This window comes from Polypterus senegalus, chromosome 8 (assembly GCF_016835505.1).
Source record: "Polypterus senegalus isolate Bchr_013 chromosome 8, ASM1683550v1, whole genome shotgun sequence".
NCBI lineage: Eukaryota > Metazoa > Chordata > Cladistia > Polypteriformes > Polypteridae > Polypterus > Polypterus senegalus.
The window spans coordinates 9896035-9915097 of NC_053161.1; the positions used below are offsets into that span (position 1 = coordinate 9896035).

Below are 19063 nucleotides of genomic sequence, written 5' to 3' on the forward strand. Positions count from 1 at the left end.
GTGTGGCAAAATGGAAGACTGTTCTGTGGTCAGACGAGTCACGATTCGAAGTTCTTTTTGGAAATCTGGGACGCCATGTCATCCGGACCAAAGAGGACAAGGACAACCCAAGTTGTTATCAACGCTCAGTTCAGAAGCCTGCATCTCTGATGCTATGGGGTTGCATGAGTGCGTGTGGCATGGGCAGCTTGCATGTCTGGAAAGGCACCATCAATGCAGAAAAATATATTCAGGTTCTAGAACAACATATGCTCCCATCCAGCGTCATCTCTTTCTGGGAAGACCCTGCATTTTTCAACAAGATAATGCCAGACCACATTCTGCATCAATCACAACATCATGGCTGCGTAGGAGAAGGATCCAGGTACTGAAATGGCCAGTTTGCAGTCCAGATCTTTCACCTATAGAGAACATTTGGTGCATCACAAAGAGGAAGATGCGACAAAGAAGGCCCAAGATGATTGAACAGTTAGAGGCCTGTATTAGACAAGAATGGGAGAGCATTCCTATTTCTAAACTTGAGAAACTGGTCTCCTCGGTCCCCAGGCGTCTGTTGAGTGTTGTAAGAAGAAGGGGAGATGCCACACAGTGCTGAAAATGGCCTTGTCCCAACTTTTTTGGGATTTGTTGACACCATGAAATTCTGAATCAACATATTTTTCCCTTAAAATGATACATTTTCTCAGTTTAAACTTTTGTTCAGTGATTTATGTTCTATTCTGAATAAAATATTAGAAGTTGGCACCTCCACATCATTGCATTCAGTTTTTATTCATGATTTGTATAGTGTCCCAACTTTTTGGAATCGGTTTATATATATATATATATATATATATATATATATATATATATATATATATATATATATATATATATATATATATATATATATATATATATATATAAAATTCCAGAAAGTTTCCAAAAGCAAAATTTGAATTTGCGGTGGACCAAGTACTATGATGAATCCATGCAAATGAAGTGATGTGCTGGTATACCTTGCTGTAGCCTCCTGGCATTTCACAGATCTTCAGCCTGTCTTCAGCACTCAATGTTTGAGCATTTCTTGCCTCGCGTCTCATTCGTTTGTTACTTGTGTTTTGTGTGGCTGGTTAATTTAATGTTGGAGATTTGGTTCTAAATGTTTTCTATTAGGAAGCCTAGCACTCCCTCTTTCCCTTTCATGCTAGAGGCAGCAGCGCTGTAGATGCAAAATGGTTTGCAACATGCATCTGATTCTGGAGGTTTGTGCTTTCTTTTTAGGTGAGCTAAACTCTTTCATAAATCTCGTTCTCTTTACTCAGTTTTTATTTTTATTTTTTTTTTTGAAGTGTTTGTTGTTGCTTTATATTTGTTTGTCCTTTAACAAGGAGCATTTAAGTAATTATTTGATGTTTTAAGCAGCAGTGCTGAAGAATGTAAATGTAAAATGATATGCGACACGCTGCTGGTTCTGACTATTCTGTTTGCTTTTTAGCCTCTTGAGCCTAACTGTATCTTAAAGCTTTCAATAAAGCTAAAAGGGGAGGTCGCTTGATTTGATTTAAAAGTATATGTGAAGATGTGTGCAGATTATGTGCAAATACTAATATTTTAATGAATTATTTAGTTTGCAGTTTATTTAAGTGTAAGTTTGCCAGGTGAAAGATGCATAATTCAAATTTTTAATGATTTTATTTACGTTAATTTCTTAAAAGAACAACTCAAGAATATGAAATAGCTAAAACACAGTCTGAGCTACAGTCATTAATATGTTTTCGAATATTGAACTTTTATTAATAAAAGTGCATATTTAGGTAACAATTCAATTTAAATGTTTAACTTGTTATACCATTTCTATGAAGTGGGCTATTTATCAATTCCTGAAAGTATTCATAAAGTTTTCCGAATAAGTTACACATTTTGAGAATTTGATCAGATACAAATCTGAATACATTCAGAACTGTATACTCTACACTCGGTAATGAATTGCTTTTGTAGAGTATTCTTGCCCAACACTGACACAACATTGTTGTTTCTTAGCCTGCTTTACAAGTAAATGCGATCATACACTTACCACAAGGTTGATCTGTTAAGAATTGCTTTAACTTGCACTGATACAGGGTCTCATCGGACTTCAGGAAGACGCAAAACACCACCCTCTCGAACTAAGGTAAGAAAGAACAGGGAATGCACAAGTAGGTTAGATGAAGTGGGCCATTAATGAATCACTGTGACCAGGCAACATGTAAACAAAATGCACCAAACAGATCACCTTATCTGGATATTCTGTCAGGTAATCTTTCACTGTCCGGATAGCAATGTCTGCTGCCTCATCAGGAGGGTAACCTAGGGAAAGCAAGAGAGAGTCTCTTTATTCAGCCTTTCTCATTCCCTTTTACAGACAACATTTTATGCTCCCTGAACATTAAAACTCAGTGGCCTGTTTTCAAAGAACTTGGAAAGTGCATTTAATTCTATAAATGATTGGACTGTATTTCTGTGGTGCATTTACAATTAATTTTTTGGATAAAAGTCAGTGTTTTTTATAGAGCAGAATGCCCTTCTTGGCAAGGAACAGCTGAAAGGACTTGGAAACAGACTAAAACAAGGTGCGTACTTTTCATGTTATAATGTGCATGTTGGACTAATGCCTTATAGTAGAAAAGGGGATAGAGATTTCTGCAAGAGCCTTATTAAACAGTACCAAAATTAATAGTAAAATCTTATCATTATTGCATTTTGCTTTTCTAACATTATTACCCCATTAAAATAATTTCCATTCCCTCAAAATAATCAAAAGGAAATACAGCTACTCGTTAATTCTTGTATTGTGCAGCAGCAACACATCCTTCTACTAAATTCAGGATACATTACTGACTGGAATGCAATTTTCATTTGAAAACCAAGGAGAAAGCTTTTAAAATCTGTTTTATGAGGGCATGAGATGAGTGAGGACATTCTCTAAGCAACCTAGTACAACTTTATTCTAATTTTATTTTACAAAAATTAAACTGTGCCTGCATATTTTAAAAATTCATCTGGATTACAGTTTTGAATTTGGTCTTTTCTATTAAGATCCAATTTTTAGCTTGACCAGTCAGAGTTATATTTACATGCGACTCATCCCCACATTTACACAGTCTACTGAAATTAACACGCATGCAAGATCAATACCAGCAAAAACAAACCACAGGTTTTTCTATGGCACCGAAGGAACATTGCAGCCTTTTTGGCCATGGAAGGCTGTCATTTTTCCTGCACAGAGGCAAAACAGCCCCAATGAAAATGTACCTATACCCCCCTGTGTAGGTGCAGCAACCAAATTTCGGGTCTTGTTCTGAAAGCGGATGCCATCTCCTTCTTGTTGTTTATTTTAGACTGGCCTACCCCTACTACAAACCCTGAACTTAAGGTTTGTGGGGGTAAGGCCAGGCACACAAGGGCCCCTAATCTTAAAAATTTAGAGTTGGTGCCTAATCTTAAAATAGTATAAGGGTGCCTAATCTTAAAAACAAGTGGTGTTTTTGGTGTCCGCTTTCTGAACAAGAGCCCAAATTTCGAGCACAAATACTGATATGGAAAAAGCATCAACTTTCGCTTCCAAAATGCAATCTAAGCATGCAAAAATATTGTACTGAAACTGTGGTTAACATAAGAATATGGATATTATTTCTGATGCATGGATACCACCAAGACAGAAACAGGAAATGCAGTAATGACTAATGAATTATAAATATCACAAAGAATTAGAATGACAAGATAAATTAATCAGACAACACAAGTCCAGCTTGTGTGAGGTTGCAACATATTCTTGTTATGAACTGAAGCCTGCGCTTGATTATTATGAGAAAATAAAAACCAGAAGAAGAAACAGGGGTTTTAAAGGGCTAAGCATTAAGAGTAAAAGAACAAGTTCGGGTTGGTAATTGGAAAGCAAATAAACTTGGCAAACAAGTTTCTTTGGGAACAGAAGGTCAAATGGTTCTAGCAAAGGTTCAGAAGCCAAAATAACCAGAACAATAATGACATTAGAGTCTCAATGCGAGATTTGCCTCTTTTTAATTATCAGAAGACTAGGACAACAAGCATTCCAGATTGCTGTCCTAAATAGTTGCTGTTTTATGACATCACAAGTGCATTATGGGATGGTGGGCACATACTCTATATTCAAAACAGAGAAATAAAATGCTGCAAATGTGACTCCAATCTAAAAGAACAAAATGAGACAAAAAATGATCTCAGTAAATACAAACCTACAAGCCTTACTTGTATTCCCTGTAACTTTATATAACCTATAATCAGTAACACATTACAGAAGTACTTTTATGACTATAATATTTTATGTAATGTCCAAAATGGGTTTAAGAGAGAAAGAGATTGGCAAACCAATACCAGACAAAGTAAAATCATATGACAAAATAAAAAGATTTTAAAGAAAACATGTGACATGGTTCCTTATCAAAGGTTAACATCATTGACAGTAGATGGATTTCAAGCTGGATAACAGACAGAAAAAAGTAAGGAATTAAACAAAGAATGCTCTCACTACACTGGGTGTGGTCACCTTTGCATTTCTCCGGACTGTCATTCTTACTAATTTGTATTAACTGCATTGATTCTGATATTGTGAGTAAATTTATGAAGTTGAAGATGACATCCAAATAAGTGACATAGTTAAAATTAAGAAGACAACACACAGAAAATACAGTTTCAATTTAGTCAAGTGCAGAATTAAAATATTTTTTAAGCCCACCTAAACCAAGTCAGGTTTGAAGGAAGCTTGTGAATACACTATCCTGGCAGCACTGGGGACAAGGCAGGAGTCAAACGTGGATGGCAATGCTCTTCTGAAAAGGGCAAACTCTGAAAGGGGCTTGGGGATTTACATTGATATATATATACATTTTCATTGTCTAAGCAAAGTGCACAACCTATTGAAAAAGCAAATAAAATGTCAGGGTATATTGTAAAAAAGTGTTGAATGTAAATCAAGGGACATGATGTTCAAACAGTGCACTTTGCCAGTGCATTCTGGTCACTATGCTACAAATAAGATACAATAATATTAAGCTGTGCAGAGGAAAACCACTAAGTTCATCCTGATACTAAAGAGTAAGCCATACTATAAAATTAAACCTATTTAGTCTTCAGCAGAATGCAATCTAATGCATGTCTTTAAAATGTTCAAAGGCATCAATAAAACTGAACCAGCTGAAATCTGTCTGTTAAATATTGAATCAAATATTTGAGGAAATTATGGGGGAGTGCATTCAAAACACTGTCCAGGAAGCACTTCTTTCCATCAAGAGTCATGGGAATGTACAAACTACCAAGGCGTGTATCTGTGGACACCTTGTGAACTTTTAAAACACATCAGGATGGGTTCATGGCATACCTTAGCTATTAGCTAACCAAGAAAGCTTGATGGAGTGAACATCACACCTAATGTTCTTAGTACTTATCATTTCTACCTAGTCCTTGATGTTCTGGAACATGTACAGGACATTAAAAGTGTACATACGGTACACTTAATAAAATTTAAGTTTTGAGGTGTTTTTTTCACGTTTAATAAGACTGCATACCAAACTATATTTGAGTGAAAAGCAAACATTTTTTTCTAGAAAAAAAAAAAAACAACTATAACAAAAATGGAAACACTTTGGCTGTATAAAAGTGGACATCTATTAAATATCTCTGTAACTATGTTCACAATTAATCAATCCAATTTCAGATCATATAAAAAAGTAATTTTCTAAATTTTAAGTTTAATTCACAAAAAAAAATATAAATAAATAAATAACACAAAAAGCGATAAATGTGGGTAAACTTAAAGTATGTATGCCTGGGCAAACAGGACCAAGACGTGAGGCTGAAGCACATGCAACACTCGCACTACACCTCCTGCCATTCACCTACAAATATTTGGCTTCAGTACTTCCATTCCAGCTGGAGCCTTTTCCAACAATGCACTCCCAACTCTAACCTCAAGGCTCTCATTTTTGACGTTTTATCTCAATTTTGGGCAACCCTGGAACAGCTTCCAAGTTCAGGTACTCCTTACTGGAGTGCTGCAGCCTCTCTTCAAGTGCTCCCTCTGGCAGATTGATGTCTTTGTGCATCCCTGAACCTCAATACTGAGTCTAAAAGATATTCTGTAATCATTGCATGCTAAAGTCTTTACTGTAGGAACAGACTGCCACACTTCACTCAGACCAGTTCCTCCAGTTGACATGGCAGTAAATTAAAATGAATCCTACTGGACTGTTTAGTCCTTGCATAAAGAGCATGGCTGACCTTTAACTGCTGTTGACACAGATAACCAACACCAAGCTTATCCTTTGCATCCTATCTCATAATAAAGTGTGCGCATTGATTCAATAAAGGTGTTATTATTATATACTTTTTTCTCTTTAAAATTAGTATTGACTCCACTTACATTTACAAAAATGTCTTGTCTGACTTATAATTTTAGTTAGCTCATACGGACTATAAATACAAAGTAAGTAAAATGCAGATGCCTTCCATCAAATTTCAAAAGGTGGATAAAACCAGAAAGTTACAGATGTGTAATAGAAGTAATCAATGAAAACGTTCATTCTGTTCTGATTATAGCCTGCCATTCATTTTCTGAACCTGCTGTTCTTATTATAGGGATGTGGGAAGACAAATTCGAAACATTTAAGTTTGTAAAGACAGTCTATTCCAGAATATACTTATATTGGCAATCAAAATAACATGTGAAGTATGTTTTTGAGAAAATATGAGGAAATAGGAATACTCAAAGTAAAGAAAAAAAAAAAAACTCACAATCACAGAGAACACTTTGTACAAATAGTCCCTTAGCTGGGCATTATGGGCATTGAAGTCTGGTCTCTGGAACTGTGAAGCTGACGACCTAACTAATAATGTGTTACCATGCTAACCTGTTTCAATCATAGAAATACTGGGAAAGATATGAAGAGTATGATGTAAATCATTTCTTCATCATGATGAATGTATTTATTCTTCTTCTTCAAATGTTAAAATAATCCATTTCCAATGTGATGGAAATTTCCAATGTGATTTCCAATGATTATATTTTTGAATAATTTACACTAATGAAAATTTTGTTTTACTTATGCATTTTGAAATCTATGCTGTGAGAAAAACACACCACTGCACATAAATACATATGCATGCTTGTCAACTGCCTAAATGTTGCTAAGCAACAGCAATTGTCAAGATAAACATGAAGAGCAATTATCACCTACTGTTTACTGGAAAGCATAAAAGAGTCATACCTTATTCTGATAAGAAACATTTTTAATTAATAAAAAGGCACCCTGCCAAAAATGAAAATAAAACACTTTGGTTAAAGCGGTCTATTGTTGTTTAATCTGACATAGCTAGAGTAGGGCAGCATCAGTGTGAATCTGGAAAAATTTCTAAACCAGAAATTTAGAAACACTAATGTCATTTTAAGCATTTTATTATTTTGCATTTGTAACTTTTCATTTTAGAATTAACTTTGTCCTTTTGTTGCTTAAATGTGTAATATAGCATAATGATAGGAAGAACGCAGCATTTTTTCCCCTAAAATACAAATGTACTTATTCAATAATGCAGCAACCAGCAAGTGATTAAATGTGGCAATATATACCATTTATGTTAGCAAGTGCTCTAAAAGTCTTGTAAGTTCTACTTAAATGTCTGTTGTCATAACAGTACATTTCATTTGGAATTAATGGAAACATTTGTGTGCAGCAAAAATGTGCCCAAGTGGTTGGCACTGTTGCCGGACTACACTAACAAACAGGGTTCAAGTCCCAGTATGGTGATTACAAGTGTGGAGTTTCACCTAATTATGCATCTTTTTAGTTCTCCAACATTTCCTCTAACATGTTATTGTTGCTTGAAATTGCTAAACTGGCAGTGTGTGTGTGACTGAACATTCCCAGCTGTTCCCCAGCATCCCACCCAGAGCTGGTTGGTGCCTTGTTGGTTCTACCTGTCTGCAACAATGTAACAGAATAAACAGGTTGAGAAAATAGATAGGTAGTTGTGGATGCTTATGTTAAACAGCAGAAGGCGGCTGGGACACCAACATTGATTGCCTGACATCATGCTGACATCTTTAAATACAAATAAACAGAATGCTTTTCTACCTGTACACAATAACCTTAATTTGTCTTAAAATGTGGCCCAAAGTATTTGTATAAATTACTAAAAAAATGTTTACTTTTCAATTTTGAGACATTTTGTTTTATTTATTTGCAGAAACCTCTTTGGTGACAAGTTTCTTTGTAGTTTTGTTAGTTTTTACAACGTTCTTGACCTTTGGTGGTAATTAAAAAGAAAAACCCCTAGTTCAAGTTATGTTCAAACATAATTAAAAATTGACTGTTAATTTGATTCGCCAGGTGTGTGCTATACCAATGGTTAATTATAATTTTCTAAATTTTGCTCAAATCAGTTTTATTTTTTTGAATTATTTATTTATTTCTAACCTTTCTATTCCATCTTTTTACTTAGCCTGATTAATCATAATCCTTAATTACAGTATAAGGTCGTGAGAATGTGGAATGTATTATAATATGCTGTATTACCTCAGTTGACATAGAAGATGTGTTTCAGGACTTTAGTTCTTTATAAGAAACTGTGTTATCAGACAAAGATGTGTAATACGAGAAATATATATGTATTTTAACGACCTGGCACCAATATAAGTGTAGACATTCCTGCTGATATTCCATTTTGCTCCATATGGAGTAAAAAAAAAACAAACAAAACACACCATTTGCCTCACTTTTCCCAACTCTGTGACCCAAACCATGTAGGGTTCCTTCAGGAGACTCGCTGGTGAACATGCAACCAAGCCAAAGAATTTTAGCAGAGAAGAAGGACCAAATGTTTGAATGGAAGTGCACTCTATCCACTCGGCTGCTAACTTCAATAATTCTGCTTATGTGACTTTTCTTTCATCCAGATTCTCCTGTTTATATTCTGCAATCAGTTTCTAAACATGCTGCATTATGTTTTAGTGATATACGGGGCAAGGAGTATGAGCTACATTATGAAAATCTTAAATTACAGGTGAACTACCTAAGCACTTTATGTTGTACACTATGCACAGTATTATTGTCTTTTACTGTGCAGGAAGGCTGAATAATGACAGGTAATTTGAACTTATGCAAACGCTATAACACATTTAATGCTAATTTCATTATAAAGGAGGTTCACTCTCAGAGGATTTGTTAACCGAAGCATTACTGAATTAAGCATTTTTCTAATAATCATCCCTGTGTAAGGAACTATATCACACCCAGATTACTTCACGTAGACTAATCGTTTTGCTATTACGCACCTCTGCTTTGACAGTTTTAAATGACATTCTATGAAGTGTTTTGCTTTTTTTAATTACTACAGGTTTGTGGGCGTTCTGCTAAGGATTGAAAAGAGTATGCTTAAAAAGTTCTTGAAAATAAAAATCTAGTGATGACAGTCTACAATTTCACAAAGACATAATATGTACAAAATTAAGTTTTCAGTTATTTTATGGTAAAATGTGCTCATTATGCATGTGCTGTACTGCATTATCCTAAAAACCCAAACAAGTCAAAAATAAAAAATGTTTGGCAGCACTGTGATGATATATGAAAGAATGAGTACAATCATTTAATTTGTACAGGGTTCCCCATTTCCCCTTTCACACAACATAGTCTCTTTAGTTTCCTCACTTGCCCTAATCCTTCCCTACTCTGTCTTAACAGCTGTTGTACTCCGGTTTACTACACCATTTATTTAATCCAGTTTTCTATCCAAAGAACATTTTAAAAATCTGACTCATCCATCCATCCTCATCCGCTTATCTGAGATCCGGTCGCGGGGGCAGCAGCTTGAGCAGAGATGCCCAGACTTCCCTCTCCCCGGCCACTTCTTCTAGCTCTTCCGGGGGAATCCCGAGGTGTTCCCAGGCCAGCCGAGATAGTCCTTCCAGTGTGTCCTGGGTCTTCCCCAGGGCCTCCTCCCGGTTAGACGTGCCTGGAACATCTCACCAGGGAGGCGTCCAGGAGGCATCCTGATCAGATGCCCGAGCCACCTCTTCTGACTCCTCTCGATGCGGAGGTGTAGCAGCTCTACTCTGAGCCCCTTCCGGATGACTGAGCTTCTCACCTTATCTTTAAGGGAAAGCCCAGACACCCTGCGGAGGAAACTCATTTCAGGCGCTTGTATTCGTGTTCTCGTTCTTTCTGTCACTACCCATAGCTCATGACCATAGGTGAGGGTAGGAACGTAGATTGAATGGTAAATTGAGAGCTTTGCCTTATGGCTCTGCTCCTTTTTCACCAAGACAGACCGATGCAGAGCCCGCATCACTGAGGACGCTGCACCGATCCACCTGTCGATCTCACGCTCCATTCTTCCCTTACTCGTGAACAAGACCCCGAGATACTACCAGGGAACTCCTCCACTTGGGGCAGGATCTCGCTCCCAACCCTGAGAGGCCACTCCACCCTTTTCCAGCTGAGGACCATGGTCTCGGATTTGGAGGTGCTGATTCCCATCCCAGCCGCTCCACACTCAGCTGTGAACCGATCCAGGGAGAGCTGAAGATCACAGCCTGATGAAGCAAACAGGACAACATCATCAGCAAAAAGCAGTGACCCAATCCTGAGTCCACCAAACAGGACCCCTTCAACACCCTGGCTGTGCCTAGAAATTCTGTCCATAAAGGTTAGGAACAGAATCGGTGACAAAAAGCAGCCCTGGCAGAGTTGAACTCTCACTGGAAACGGGTTCAACCTACTGCCGGCAATGCGGACCAAGCTCTGACACTGGTTGTACAGGGACCGAACAGCCCTTATCAGGGGGTCCGGTACCCCATACTCCCAGAGCACCCCCCACAGGACTCCCTGAGGGACATGGTTAAACTCCTTTTCCAAGTCCACAAATCACATGTAGACTGGTTAGGCAAACTCCCATGCACCCTCCAGGGTAGAGCTGGTCCACTGTTCTGCAACCAGGATGAAAACCACACTGTTCCTCCTGAATCTGAGGTTCGACTATCCGACGGACCCTCCTCTCCAGGACCCCCAAATAGACTTTTCCAGGGAGGTGAGGAGTGTGATCCCTCTGTAGTTGGAACACACCCTCCGGTCCCCCTTCTTAAAGAGGGGGACAACCACCCTGGTCTGCCAATCCAGAGGCACTGTCCCTGATGTCTATGCAATGTTGCAGAGCCATGTCAACCAGGACAGTCCTACAACATCCAGAGCCTTAAGGAACTCCAGGCGTATCTCATCCACTCCCGGGGCCCTGCCACTAAGGAGTTTTTTGACCACCTTGGTGACCTCAGTCCCAGAGATAGGGGAGCCCACCTCCGAGTCCCCAGGCTCTGTTTCCTCATTGGAAGGCATGTTAGTGGGATTGAGGAGGTCTTCGAAGTACTCCCCCCACCGACCCACAACGTCCGAAGTCAAGGACAGCAGCGCACCATCCCCAACATATATAGTGTTGAAAAAATCTGACTTTACAATGCAAATGTTTTTAGATGTGATATTATTTAAAATGTATAATATTTTCTTGTCACATAAAATATGAACTCACCACATACACATTGAACCACTCTATGTTAGGGATTATTCCTTGCTAATTTTTTGCAGGCAACTGTAGATCAATTTTTGTAATGAAGCACTCGTTTTTAGAGCCTCTGAATTAATTTCTGGCATTTACTTTTTGCTATTCAAGTCCATTTGAAGAGAAAATTAATTTTTGGTCCCTCTCGGGTGCCATGCTGCTTTGTGCATATTCACTGTGACTTTGGGTGCCCATTGATTGGACACATGATCACTGTTATGGGTGCGTCCTCAAAGGTCATGACTTGGTTATTACAGCATACCAGAATAAAAGGTCTTCTGGGATAGAAGCTGCAGAAAAAAAAACCCTATTCAATTGCTTGCTTTTGTGTTATCGTCCTTTTGCCTTTGTCCTTGACGTAGAATTCTGCCCTTTGTTTTTGGCTTTGATGCATGGTTTCCTTTGATCTACAGGTTTTGACCCATTTTTGTTTTCACTTGCTCCAAATCTTAAAACACAGACATAACACACAAAAGGGAATGATCCAAAAGCTAATGTCCAGTTCTTTTCCTAAAAATTAGGAGGAAGAAAAAAAAAGAAAAAAGCACAATAACTTCATGGACAATTACATAATTGTCCTTTAACTACTAATTATTATGAAAAATATAACAGGGTATTCGTAAATACATTACCCATTTCCCAAAAAAAAAGAAAAACAGAAAGAGAAAAGGCATAGCTATTACCTGAAAAGAACTGAAGGTCTAGAGAAATAACAAAATGTCTTTGAAAGGACATGGAAACTAATAACACTAAATTGCCAAAAAATTAAGACAGAAAGCAGGAAAATAATTTACATTTACTTAAACAAAAACACTCAAACTTAAAAATTAAACAAGAATTTTGCTAGATAAACAGAATACTTCTTTCAATTAAGACAATCGCAAATGAAAGAAAAACTGGAAAATACAGTAACTGAAAATAGAACAGCTAAGTTAAAAATAAGAGACCAATGCTAATAATCCTCCAGACCTTAATCTAAAAGAGGAAAAAAAAGCCAATGGCTACATCCAAAATTATCTGGACTAAAATACAAAGCAAATACTTGACTAAAACAAAGGCTTTAACAAATCACTGCACTGCTACAGTGCACACCCTAATATCTGATCAACTTCCCACTCTAAGTAATTGACCTGACAGTAAAACAGCAGCAAGCCATGCCCTCCTTAAGCACACGGTGAAGCCTAATTAGCCAAACTTGGAAGAGCTGATTATGAGCAGTAATTAAAGAAAGTCTAAGCTGGGAGAGGAAGTAGCATATTTCAGCCAGGATTCATCCACTGGTTGAGGCTCAAATGTCTCATTTCTGTATATTTGGTTCATTTTATGTTAACATTGTTGATGATTTAGTTTCTTTATGTCTAAACTTTGTTTGTTATGTGCCATGTGTTTTGTGGGTTGTCCCCCCGCAAGAGTTAGAACCACCTTCACATCGATGTCTCAGGACTGCCCTCAGCCCTATAGAGGTGGTGACAATCCACAGTCCCCTGTAGTTCATTGAATGTGCTCATGGTATGGTGAGTTTTTTAGATTATGAAATTTTACTTGTACTTTGTAAATTACTGAATTTTTGAACTCTGTGCTCTGTTTTTGACTTTGTTTGATGCATTTGCAATTGTGGCTTGCTTGCCTTGAATTGCCTTTGCCTTTTCAGCTTCACTGATTGACAAAGCTTTTTTCTTAAAACAAATATTTTATTTATAAAGATTCTTTGTTGCCCTTATGTGTGAGTAGCCAGGGTTCAATGGTAATTCTCCCCTAGTGAGCATTTTGACTTTCAAGTTCATTAACTAGAAGAGCTAGCTATATACAAAATATTAGGGCAGAGCCAAGACGCAATTGTAATAAGTGTCACTTTGAATGAACAGGTGACCTAAGAATTAACAATGTAATCAAATTTGAATAGCTAAATTAAAAAACAGAACCAACCATTAAAATCCTAATCAGTGTACATTATTCCTGTTTGAGCCCATAGACAAACAAAGCACACTTAAAAATTCACTTTCAATTCAAAAAGGAATCTGGAAAAAAAAGACAGACAATTGATTGCGTGGTCTGTATTATTGTCACAAGTAAGTTTTACATTTTGTGACTCACAGATATGAATCAGGAACCTTTTGTAATGTGCTTTTGTCTGCAGGATTTTAAATTTGCTCACTTAGAATACCCCATCTTAATGAGTAAGTAAACTGAGAAACCGGTTTAATTCCACAGACCAAAGACATGCAGGTTAGATGCATTGACGATTTTAAATTGTCCCTAGTGTGTGCTTGGTGTGTGTGTGTGTGTCCTACCCGGGGTTTGTTTCCTGCCATGCGCCCTGTGTTGGCTGGGATTGGCTCCAGCAGACCACCGTGACCCTGTAGTTACGATATAGTGGGCTGGATAATGGATGGATGGATGGTTAAATTGAGAAAGAGAGAGCTGGAGTCAGAGGACAAAATGAGAGCAACCACCAGGCAGGAGTAATCTAAGGCTCAAATAATTCTTAGCGCTGTCTGAAAAACAAGACCTGACGCAATTTAGAAATGTTCTGTGGAGAACACAGCATTTTGATGAGAAGTAACTGACAAACAGTTCTTTCCTGATAAAAAAAAACCTTAAGTTACAGCTTGGCCACAATATTACTGTGTGCTTAACTCTACAAGTATGTAACAGTCGGCTGACCTTACATGAAAGGAGCTTTTAAGTAACCATTAGCTACCTTATTCTTACATCTCATATTGTTGGCAAATGTACTGAATTAGCATAGTGAGATAAGCATATTTGTACACAATATTTCAACTCTATTGACAGCTCTTTATTAACAGTATTGTTATTAAAGTCTGCCAATGACAGCATATTCATTCAAAATCGACAATTATAGCTCGAAAAAAGTGGAAGCACTAAAGGGTTAACGTCAAAACTACTGAAAGACAACAAGCAGAAACCCAATTATGGGCAAAGAGACCCATACTGTACTTCTTTCTTAAGAAATTATCACAATTAACACCAAAGTAAAGTGACAGCAATGATAAACAGTTATATTTGTAAAAAAAGTAAGAAATCTAGTAAAACACTGTCAGCAATTTACATAATTTTTAGAATCATCCCTTTAAGAGAAGCTGCAACTAAGGAATAATTGATTTTGTTGAGTTGTGTTATTCCTTTGCATTTAATGACCTGTATTGTTTTGTATTATAAATAATTAGAAAGTTGCACACAATTATAACCAGGAGCTATGTTCTGTATCTTAAGACAATATGAATAATCTGCTCACACAAAATAAATTTGGGAAGAAAAAGTTAATTTGTATGAAACCAAAAATATAAACCAACTTTTTATATTATTCAAGTTTATGAAGTATGTCCCGGTGTGCCATAAGAGGTGATTAATGGTGGTAAAACAGCTGCCTTCCAGTTATCTTTGGGAGAAGTTTAAGGAGTAAACCCTACAGAAAAGTTGGCCCACTGCTGTATGCAGCTTTGTTTCAGCAACTCCTGAACTCCTGTGATGACATTAGCCCCAAGCTGTATTAGCTCTTGCCTTTCCCTTGGATTTTACCAAAGGATTGGAAAAGGGAGGCCTGCTACATGAGCTAGTCTATCATAATGTTCTAGTTCAGGCTTGTGTACTGGAGTGAACACTCCAGCATTGTGGCTCAGTGATAGCATAACATAGGGAGCGGCAGTCTACTGGTTATAAGCCATGCTTTAATGACATGCAGCGAGTCGCTGCTGACGTTACGAGAGGCGGTTGTGTCTCATTGGACAGCTACTGCCTGCCCAACCGAGGCAGCTGCCAGCCAGTAAAATGATATGGTCCCACTATGGTTCACCTGATTCACTGTTTGTGAAGCTTAGGGTTCTTTAGCCTGACAAGTGGATGGGAATATTGCAAAAGAGAAAACAAAAAAAGAAAGGCCAATACTCCTAGTGGAATATTGGAATGTCAGAACCATGATGACTGGTCTGTCGGAAAACATACAGATGATGCATCCTTGACAGCAGAGATTGATAGTGAAATGCTGAAGCAGAATGTGATCATCGCTGAACTCCAAGAAAGACAGAATTTTATCCTTACAACTACACACATCATATGGTCTTTGAAATCATGTCAGCATGTGCACCGCCATCCTCTCTTCTTTCCAAGAAGTCACAACCTGTGCATCACCAACACCTTCTCCCAATCCAAGTCACAATACAAAGTCTCACTCCAAGCACTGGCAACAACTAGATCTGATCATCACCTTGAGTGCTGACTACAACCTTCACCACTCCCTGCTCTGCAGTAAGATATGAATTCAGCCCATGAAAATCCACCATGCCAGGCAACTAGGGAAAGTGTGCATTGATGTTTGAATCATTCAGGACCCCGTCAAATCCAATGAGTTTGCAATGATTCTGGAAGAGATGTGCTCCACAAAGCTGCCTCCACAGCAAAGTATTCCAGGTGTTTGGGAGAAAACAAGGCAAATCCAAAGGCTTATATGAGGTCCACTCTACAGAGCTCTGTGCTCTGATGGAAGGGAAATGTAAAGCCCTGCTGCAACACAAGTGGTGCCCAACCCACAAGACTTTGGAATCCCTGCGAATAGCTATTGGCGCAAGTTATGCAGAGGTATTCAGACTACAGATGACATAAGCAACATCCACCACAGGGTCTCTAACAGCTTTGAGAAGGTTATAGGCCCGAAATTAAAGTATGTGACAGTAGAGACAATCAGGGACAAGGGCAAATAGTTGGATAGGTGGGTGGAGCATTACTCAGACTTATACACCAGGGATGACAGTGTCTCTAAGGCAGCTTTGGAAGCCATCATGAGTTCTTCATCATGGTTCTTGCCTGGGTAGTCCTAAATAAACTTTAAAAACTCATAGATAGAGTTTACCCTAGAGACACAGTATGGCTTACAGCAGAGGTCCTCAATCACAGCCCTGGAAGGCCACAGTGTCTGCAGGTTTTTGTTTTAACTCGGTTACTTAATTATAAAGCAATTCTTGCCAATAATTTAATTTCATGGCTTGTTGGTGCTTTAACTCTGCTATGTCAAGTAATTCTCATATCCTAGATTTTCTTCCCCTTTCTAAGGATACCATCCAAATGATTTGAAGGCTAAAATGGACGAGTAATTCTCAGTCCTTCACTTTTTTTCTGTTTATTTTCCTTCCAAGTATTTAATTAAACCCAATAGTGCATGATAAATACACAAAGGTGTAAATGGTAACAAGCTTAATAGAGAAATGCTGGTCTCTTTTGTCATTTGCATGTTATTGCTACTTCTACTTAGGAGACAATTAAAAACCAAGAATACAGCTGTTTAAGACTAAAATAAGCAATAAGGGTTCAAAATCTTAACGAGCGAGACAACTAAAGTGAAGCAGAAGTGTTACTTGGGCAATAAGTGCTTCTTATTAAGCAATTGGGTTGGAGCCAAAACCTGCAGCCACTGAGTGTACAGTTACACAGTTACTGACACCCTCTCTCCCTGGATGCAGAGATTGCTACCTTAAATTTTGCTAACCTGACTCAGACAGTTTGGAACAGCATGAAACTGATTCTCCACAACAAGATGGATGTCTACAGCACATGTGTGTTCAGCACTCTGCTGTATGGCAGAAAATCCTGGATGCTCTACTCCAGACAAGAAAGGCAATTTAATGTCCTTCATACGCACAGCCTCATTCTTGACATTGACACGTGACAAATGACAAAAATTTTACATGTTTCAAGATCATCAGTCTTTACACTCTGCTTATGCAGCACCACCTTTCTGGGCTTGGACATGTCCACCCAATGTCTGATGGAAGGATAACTAAGACACCCCCAATTCTTTTTAAAGGATGTTTTGCAAGCATGACATGAAGAATTCCATGGGAGGAATGAGCCAGTAACTGCTTTCGTTGGAGACAGGAGATCTAGTGAGGAGCCAGTAAAAGGAAACCATAGTGAATCACACTGCAGCAGAAAAGAAAGTGCAGCAAAGGATAATCTAAGAAATGAACACAGGCAGAAGCAACTTTTTGTTTAGCCACTGTCAGAGGGACTGCCACTCAACCAAACCAAGTGCTGAGCCATCAGATCCTCATGATCCTCTATTCCAACCATATACACAACCTGCCATGGTCTATAGAGACCATTATGAAGCAAGGCTTTCAAAATGCAATTTAAAAATGAATTTCCATAATCCCACATGCATAACATAAAAAATACTTTTTCATTTTTTCCATCATTTACCCAATTTTATGCAAAGTCCAAATAAAGCTTTCATAAAGCCACATTAGAGCCTCACTAAAATTGATGATTTAATGAGTAAACACAAGCAAATGAGGTTGATTTGATATTATTCTGCCAATGATTAAAAAACTAGGTCTTGTACATTTTATTCAATGATTGAAATAATCTGACAAAGTACAGTATTTCTTTCTCAGTTATCCAATTTCTAGACATTAATCTGTAGCCCGCATATAATATTCAACATTTCTATGGTAATTACAAAACTTTGGTATCTTTTCCATCCTCCTTGATATTTGCATTGATTTTTTCATTACTGTAATATTGAGAAATACAATTTCTGTGTTGTAAATATTTTATTATATTGTCTAGGAAGGTTCTTTTTCTGATATAGGTTTAAATAGATCTCTCCTTTTCCAACAGCTGTTCTATTGATAGTAATTGTCAGATGTGTATTTTTTTTAAACTCTCATAAAATCATTTCTCTTCAAAAATATGTCTTACTATTATTAGAGACATTATTGTCACATGTACAGAGTATAGTGAAATTCCGACATGCATGTGATAATCAACATGCAACATGTCACCACTCTCCAGTATCATTCATGATTAGTGAATATAACTGCCTTACCACAAAACATCTGTCTTATTTACCAGAAAAATAAGAACACAATTGGCAAATGTAGTATATAAATTATAAATATTCAAAAAAGCACCCATTTGTTATTATTAGGAAATAAGTTTAAAACACCAATGGCATGCAACAGTTGTGTTACTCTCATTCAAGATGTACTGACTAGCAAGGAAAAAGCCAGTCTGTTTTTAAAGAGAAGGGTAAGAATATGTGGCCAAAAAAACAAAGCTAAGTTCAAAACTGGGAGACAAGAAAACCATTGTCAAAACCACTAAAGCTAAAGCAAAAATCGGAGCCTTAATTCAAGCAGAAATTTCATAACAAATTTCAAAAGAAAGTTGCAAATAAATGCTATATAAAATCCATATCTTCAATGAGTCTGGACTGCGCAAGTTGACCTTTATACAGTTGCATGATGGGGCCACCACCGCACAATCATGGTGCATCATATGATACAATTCCATAAAAACTGATAATACAAAACCAGCAACCTGACGCAACCAGTTATCAAAATAAAATGGCATCAAGATAAACATGAAAAATAAGCAACTTTTAGGTAAACCCTCCAAACACAAAACTAACTACAGAAATACAATTTCTGGGGTAGAAAAGTGAGTGTTA

At 37.5% G+C, this 19063-nt stretch overlaps 1 protein-coding gene across 4 annotated transcripts in view; it reads right to left on the reverse strand.

Annotated features, from left to right (window-relative positions):
- Positions 1 to 19063, reverse strand: part of macrod1 (mono-ADP ribosylhydrolase 1) — a 512933-nt gene that overhangs the window by 35174 nt on the left and 458696 nt on the right. For all 4 annotated transcript variants that reach the window (XR_005634620.1, XM_039760705.1, XM_039760704.1 and 1 more), the window contains exons 8-9: positions 2255 to 2328; positions 2057 to 2147 (exon numbers count right to left, since the gene is read on the reverse strand). Coding sequence is in view for 3 of the 4 variants with exons in the window: in XM_039760705.1 (XP_039616639.1) it covers positions 2057 to 2147; positions 2255 to 2328 (165 nt within the window). In the remaining variant the exon portion in view is untranslated. The remainder of the gene's footprint in view (positions 1 to 2056; positions 2148 to 2254; positions 2329 to 19063) is intronic.